General features: G+C 23.3%; 1 protein-coding gene across 1 annotated transcript; it reads right to left on the reverse strand.

Moving 5' to 3' along the window:
• Positions 1–205: 205 nt before the first annotated feature.
• On the reverse strand, positions 206–8,498 carry BO97DRAFT_447206 (uncharacterized protein; the record flags this gene model as incomplete). The annotated part of the gene is made up of 2 exons (XM_025698745.1): positions 206–488; positions 8,455–8,498. 2 exons carry the CDS (start codon positions 8,496–8,498, stop codon positions 296–298), a joined length of 237 nt encoding a protein of 78 aa, XP_025546097.1. The 3' UTR covers positions 206–295.
• Positions 8,499–8,604: the final 106 nt, after the last annotated feature.

An 8,604-nucleotide genomic window follows, 5' to 3' on the forward strand; every position in this document is an offset into this window, starting at 1 on the left:
AATTGGAATTCGCGCCTGCCATGTCAGAACAGCGCGTCGAACGATTTCATTGGAAACAAAGAAATGCCTCAAGGCAGGGAACGAGTCATTCCAGCGGCAAAAAGAGGGGTGGTCCAACCTCCTCTTTGTCTGGAACTCCTCAGCTCCCTCGGTCGACAAGGGCATAAATAGACACCATCAAACCAGCCCTGATGAGCCACCAACGGCGAAAGTTCTGACGCTGTACACACACGTCGTTCTCGGCTTACCCTGTTGAAGACGCTCATCTCCTCTGCAATCGTTGCGCAGCCTCTTATCACTGAATAATGTAAACCCTAATGTAAACCCTAATGAGAAGGACGAGGGTGAGGATAAGGACGAGATCGAGGGTGAGGACGAGGAAGTAGGCCATGGCGCCGGTGCCGGCGAGCATACAGAGGCTGTACCCCATCCCCGTCGCCGTGATCGCCTGGAGTTCCAGCTGGGGAATCGGGATTACGAGATCTGGACTAATTAGCTGATGATAAAAGCGCTATATACTACTAAGAGTATCTCTCCTAATATTCTACAGGGGCTTTCCCCTGACTTCTGTACTACTGAGCTTAATACTAAGGCTAGATATACTGAGAGAAGCAGCAGTTCTATATATAAGTAGGCTTAGATTACCCGGCTGCCCGGGCACGCCCTTAGTAAAATCTAGATTTATATTATATATTATACTACCTGTATCCCAGGCCTGGGCTATTTTAGAGATCTGCTGCTGCTGTTTATTATAAAAAATATTAAATCTACCTTTTAGTAACTAATCTGGATAGCTATACGTGATGTTTTTTAGAAGAAGCTTAATACTGTTCTTAATAATATTCTACTCTGGATACTGTACTATAATATTATCTATAAAATTATATTTAACTAGTATCTTTATCTTATTCTACTATACTGTGCCTGTTGCCTAGATAATTTTAAGAAATATTTAGATTACTGTCTTAAGCCGCTTTCCCTAGGTCTATAAGTTGTGAGAAATATTCTTTAACTACCCGCAAATACTGCCTCTATCTTATTCTTTATTTTATCTTTTATCTTAGTTTTTTTCTTAGTCTCTCTAAGTACTGATTCCCCTGTATTTTAATATCTGTAGATTACTATCTACTTTCTTACTATTCTTCTCCAGAATATTAAGATTAGGATTATTAAGTAGAACCTAATCTTACCCCTGTATACTACTGGTCTTGTATATAGTTAATATTACTATAAGCTTAAGGAGATACTGGTAACTAGTAATACTATTATTTTTAAGATTAAGGCTATAGATATGATTACTGTTGCCTAGAAAAAGATCACTATACTAAATACTATTACTAATACTTTATATTGTTTTAACTAGTACCGGGAGTACCTGTATATTAAGCTGTATATATATACTACTCTAGCCGGCTTGTACTAATAATTCTATAATTTATACTAGAAGTATTATATCTTCTGTACCCTGTTTAATACTATTAACTATATTATAGTTAACTATAGGCTTGAGATATATCCCTTAACTTGTTCTGTCCATAACCCGGTCTTTTTCTGCTATATAACTAAGATTATTTTAGACTAGATATACTAGAATATTAATAAGCTCTATATTATACTAGAACTGATTTATATTTTTATCAGTAATAGATTTTTTACCGGTAAGCAGTTCTGTATTAGGTTAATACTCTTTTAGTATCTATAACTAGGCTTTAATAATAATTATTTATTCTAGTATACTTATTTTTAGTATAACCAGCCCCCCGGCTACTTCTATACCCGGAATATAGGCCTCTAGAATACCTTTAAGTATTATTATTATTTCTAGTTTCTGGAGAAGATTAACTAGGCTGGGATGATTTTTCTATATAATTATATTCTATATATAGGTTTTAACCGCCTGAGCGCCTGGGGGTGGATTAGGTGCTGCTATTATACTACTAAGAAAAAAAGTATAATTTTACTCTTTATTTATTATCTATTTTATTATCTATATAATCTAGCCAGGGTCCCGGAATACCCCGGGTATATAATAATTAATATTTTTAGTTTACTAGTAGACCTATACCTCTAGTTATTCTAGTAGATTATTTTTAAGGTCCTGGGCTGTTGCACAGGTACCTTATTATTTAATTACTAAGTTTCTATTTTTACTAATTAGGTTTTATTAACTGGACTGGGTCTGGCCAGTATTCTTGCCAGTAGTATTAATAATATACTGTATTTTATTAATTCTGCTTATATATAGTATTATAATATAGAGATTAACTTTAATTATCTCTGGGGTAGGAATACTGCTATTATCTACCTAGTTTTTACTTAGGGATACTAGGAGCTGGTTTTCCAGTACTTCTACTACTAATATTATTATATAGTTAAGTCTTGTTTTTTAATAGCCCAGGCTGCTGCCTGGGCCAGTTATTTATATTACTAGTTTATCCGGATCTACTAAATCTACCTTTATAATAACTACTAGATCTTCTAGTCTATAACTGATAGCTGTTTATATATCTACTGTACTATAAATACAAGGATTTTTACTCTATTTTTTATAGTATATATAATTCCTATAACTAATCAGGGCTGCCTCTTAGTTAACTACTGGAAGTATAGCTAATCCCCAGTTAATATTGATATTAAGTTACTACTAGTGCCAGCTTCCAGTAAGCTGGCTGCTTATTTAACTATTCTGGTTATTATTATTTACCCCTACCCGCCCGGTACCTTATATAATATTCCCTAGCCTGTACCCTTACCTGATATATGCTTATATATTAAGTATAGTCTCTGCTTCTCTAGGTATTGTTAAGATCCTCTAGAACTAATTTATAATTAGTTGGTTACTTATCAGATTAAGCTCTAGAGCCTAAGAAATAGAAGTAATTACTTATAGTAGGTTTATGTTTTTAGCCGGCTGTTAAAGATACTGTACCAGGATATTAACTGGAACCTGTATATATTTATTAAGTATATTTATTTACTAGAGCTGGCTGTCAGGAGTATAAACTATTACTTAACTAATAATAAGACTCTGATCTTCTAGTATATAGTTAAGATAAACCCGGTTATAACTATACCAGGTATCATAAAGTACTTGGCCTTATACCATAATAATTTAGAGTACTGGCTGCTGAAGGCTATAAATAGGAGTATACAGTTATATAGCCGCCTGCTGAATAAAAGTCTATTATTATATTTTTAATCTATAGGCTCTGGAAAGTATTATCTCCAGGAAAAAAAAGATATTCTATGCTTAGTAGAATTTAAGGCCTCTCTGATTTATTATATTAAAGAATTATATTTATCTTTAGAATAGACTATGAAAGTAGTTTAACTAAGTATATACTAATTATACCACATAATTTAGTAGTGTATAAAGAATGTTTTTCTAATATAGAAGTACTGTTAATAAATAGTCTACTTAAAGATTATATTATAGTAAGTTTTTTCCTGATTAAGGTATTCTATATTTTTCTTTTTAACCACACGACCTACTGATAGAGAAGAAACCTTAATTAAAGAATAGTTAAATATTAAATAATATAATAGTATAGGAGTAGTTTCTAGAATTTTTTATATAATTATACAGGGATAATTAGGATTTACTGAGTTAATATACCAGCCCTGATAATCCAGGCTAATAAATAGAATATAGACTAGGTAATAATTTAATAAGAAATTAGTTATATAGTTAAGTAATATAAATCAGTACTTATAAATAAATAATTTTATATACTTATATCTGAGACTATATATATACTCTACTGTTCCAGGTTCTAGATACTTTAACTGATAGATAGCTTATTTTCTAGACTAGAGATATTCTAGTTATATTAACTAGAATATATACCTGTATTATATATTACTATTCTTATACTTTAAGATAGAAATCTTTATTTTTTTTTTTCTAGTTTTTATTTTTCTGTTTTCCTGTACTATTACTGTAGAGATAAAAGTAAAAGATTTAGTAAAATAATAGAATAGAATAAAGAAGAGATAAAAAACCTTAAATAAGATTAGAAAAGTAGATAATATAATAATTATAAAATAATACTAGAGAATTAGAAAGTTTATTACTTTTATATCTAGAGAAGAACTAGGGGGGCAGGTAATATAAATAACTAGTATTTTAATTAAAATATTATTATATATTTATTATAGTCTATTAATTAGGTTCCCAGTATAATCCCAGCTCTAGTTAATCTAAAGATTATCTAGTAAGAAGATTTATATAATACTACTATTTAATATATATAAAAGTATATAAGCTTTTTTAAACCTTATCTAATACTAGATTAGTTAACTTAACTTTATTATTATTAAAGCCTGTAATTATTAATAATAATAATTATACTTATCTTTTTTATTCTTTTAAAAGTTTTTTTTTATTCTTATTACTCTTATTTATACCAGCTATATCCCTAATTAGCTTGACTAATAATATATATTTTAAACTAATAGAATCTCGCGGATATTAATCTGATATTAAATATATTTTAATAATTTTATTATCTATTTTTTTTATATAATCCTTCTCGAGGTGTTTTTATTAATTATTTTTAATATTAAGTTTTAGTACTTTAGCTTCTATTTATAGGGTTTAGAATATATTATAGGCTTATTCTAGATTTTAATTTAGGTTAATTATATTTTAATAAAATTAATTATTAGGCTAAGAGAATTATTTAAACTGGAATAGATTTCTTTTCTATTAGTTAATTATATCCTAGATGTTAGTAGTAGTCTATAATAGTTTAAGTAAATTATTTAACTAAGATTATATCTTCTACTAGTATAAAAAATTTTCTAGATTTATTTTAAGAATTTATTTTAATAATATTAGAATTTCTTAAATATATCTTAGATATTAATACTCTTATCTAGACTTATTATTATATATAGCTAGTTATTAATTTTATACTTTACTATTATTTTACTAAATATTACTTATTAAATAGTTTATATTTAATAACAGAGAAATAAAATATTCTAGTTTTTAAAAAGATATTTACTAAAGAATTAAGATTAGAGAAACTTTATTTAAATAATATAGTACTATATAAATTTATTTTATTTATACTAGACTATTATAAGTCTTATAATTTATTATAATTAACTTATATCTTTTAGTCTACTATAAAAACTATTCTCTATACAGGTTATCTAGATTTTATTAAGACTTGGCTTAAGTATAAGAGGCTAGAGATATTAGATAAAGTATAATAAAAATATTTAGCTACTGTAGTTATTAATACTGGTTTATTATTTTTTATATATTATCTTCTAGACTAGAGTATTATTAATAGTAGTATTTTTCTAGTTATTTTTAATACAGCTACCTGGAAGGGTTAGATAAATATTATTTATATTCTACTTAGTATTAGAGATAGTCCTAATCCTGAATTAAATCTAGATAGATATTTAATATTTATAGTATATAAGAAGTTTAGTAAGAAGTTAACTATAGTAATTATTATAGCTATCTATAATAATATAGAAATTATCTGGTATCTACTAAATTATAATATTCTAGTTATTACTAGGCTGATTACTAATCTAATATAGTATAATTAGAAATATCTTATAGTATAGATTATATATATAATTAATTTAAATACAGAGATTATATACTTTAGGAATATAGAATAGGCTGATTTAGTTATTTATATAATAATAATAAATAATTAGGGTTTTATTATCTATTATCTAGATTATTTAGAAGAAAGTTTATTTTATTATTATTAAATAATAGTAGAAGCAGCTGTTTTTTACTAAAATCTAGTAATAATAAAATTTTTGTTTAATAGACTTTAGAAGACTAGAATTTTAAGATTTTATAAGATATATAGTATAATAATTTAGAATATAATTAAAAGTAACTATACTACTTCTTTAGCTAAGATTATTAATATTAAAGAATAATATCTTCTGTATATTACTGGATATAATCTATTAGTAGTATACCAGGATAATAGTATATATAATATATTAGTTTTAGATATAGTCTTTAACTATCTGGATTCTGAGTTATTTATTATTTTATTTTTATAATATATATATTTTACCTGGATATCCAGTACTGCCCCGGAGAAGGTTTTTAAAATTCTAGAACTTATAGTATAGTTTAACTTATTTTATATTATTAAGTAAGTTTTAGTATTTATAAGTATAGTTTTAGATTCTAGTAATTAGTAGTATAGTATTTTTTTTATTTAGATTATTTAAGTTTTATATCTAGATATTATAGAATTTTTTCTGTAGAATAGATTTTAGACTAATAATTTTTATTTTTATAATTTAGATTAGATTCCAGAGCTGCTCTTATACTAGATTATTATTTTATATAAGAAATATAATAATATTAGAATTAATAAGATAAGGTAAATTATAATTTTTTAATTATTTTTTAATTACAGAGTTAGTATAAATTATATTAATTAGAATAATTTTTTACTTCTGGTATAAATAATAGTATATATTAATAATATCTTATTTATTTTTATTAATTATTTATTAAAATAATATAATCTTGATTCTCTGTAGAAGACTAAGTCTAGATTAAGTATTTTATAAATAACTATTCTCTAAGATTTTCTGGTATATATAGAAAAATTTTTTATAAAGATATTAATTTAAGTACTATAAAATCAGATACTCTTATATTAGTTTATTATTTATTATAATCTGGAGTTAGAGATTCTCCAGCTGATTTTTATAGTTTAAATAGTAGATTAGTATTAGTATAGTTTCTATAATAATATTTATAATAATCCTATAGAGAATAGAATTATAAGATTTATTTTTATTTTTAAATATATTAAAGTTATTTTCTAGTATAATAATAAAAATATTTCTAAATATATTAATCTGAATTCTTTAATTTTTTTTTTAGTAGACAGGACTAATCTATAATAATATAAATATAAGTATTTTCTAGTATTAAAAAAATTTTATTAATATAATATTTATTTTCTATTACAGAAAGTCTTAAAACCTAGTATATATAATATATAATAAAATAATATTATAATATTAGGATTTTATTAACCTTTTTCTGTATAGATTATAGGTTACTAGTAAAGAATATTAATATAATTTTATTTTAAACTATTCTGTTAATATTAATTTATTAATTATATAATTATTTTTATATAATAAATATAGCTATAACTAGTAAATATAATCTATATCTAGTTTTTATAATATAGAGATAGAAAAGAATTAAAAAATCTAAATCTCTTTTTTAGAAAAGGATTTATTAATTAGTAATATAGTCTACTAGATATAAATATAATCTAATATTTAAAGATTATAATAACTATATTATAAAAAATATAATTTTAATTAATTATTTTAGAATAAATTATAATAATAACTATATTTTATATTTTATAATTACTTTACTCTATCTTTAAGAAGATATTATTAGTATATAATCTATATAATAAAAGCTGTTATAAAAACTATAAGATATTTAATTTATTTATTTTAGCTTATACTACTGCTTTTAGTATTATAATAATTTTAATTATTATAATTAGAATATATTTATAAATCTTTAGTAGACTTTAAAAAATAGTAGAAATTAATTTATTAATTTTTTAGTATTTATCTAGTTTACTATAAAAATTTAAGTCTTTTTTATTATCTACTTAAATATTAGATACTAAAAAAATATAAAAGTAAGTATATTTTTTAGTATGGAATATTAATTATTATAATAATCTAGAACTATCTAGTAGTCTTTAGAATTAAAATCTAAGTTTAATATAATTTAATCTAGTATAGTCTAGTTTTTTAATTTTTATAGTTTTTTCTAAAATCTAGTTATATTTATAGTTAATTTAATTTTTATATTTTAATTTAACTACCAGATTATAATTAGATTAAAATTAAAATATAATAATAAAATTAAATTACTCTAATAATTATATTCCAGTTATTTTTTTAATATATAATATCTTATAAATTTATTATATTATTTTTCTATTCTTCTAGTAATTTTTATTATAATATTATTATTATATAGCTAAAAGTTTATTTAAGATTCCGGTATATTCTATATTATATTATTATAATATTATTATTATATAATTAGGTTATTATCTAGAATTCCAATTTTTTTATATTATATTATTATTATATTATAATTATACAGCTAGGAGTTTGTCTAGAATTCTAGTATCTTTTATATTATATTACTATTATATTATTATTATATAATTAAGATCTACTTAAGATTCTAGTATTTTTTATATTATATTATTATTATATCTTAGAAGGCTTTTTTACTATTATATAAAAATCTTTTTTTTTTCTTTTTCTCTCTCTCTTTTCTTCTTTTTTTAAATTATTTTGTTTTTTTTATTTTTCTTTTTTTTTTTTTTTTTTTTTTTTTTTTTTTTTTAATATTTTTTTTTTTTTTTTTTTTTTTTAGCGTCAAGCTTGGTGTAGAACTTCAGAGAATGGCCTTGAGTGGCAGTCAGTTTCGAGCAGTGCATGGTCCGCTTGGTACTGGCTTAGTTTTTTCTATTACTATTTTTATTTTCTATATTAAGCTTACTATTATTATATATACTATTAAATCTATTATAATTTTTAATAATA

Source organism: Aspergillus homomorphus (genome assembly GCF_003184865.1).
Source record: "Aspergillus homomorphus CBS 101889 unplaced genomic scaffold BO97scaffold_79, whole genome shotgun sequence".
In the NCBI taxonomy this organism is placed as follows: domain Eukaryota; kingdom Fungi; phylum Ascomycota; class Eurotiomycetes; order Eurotiales; family Aspergillaceae; genus Aspergillus; species Aspergillus homomorphus.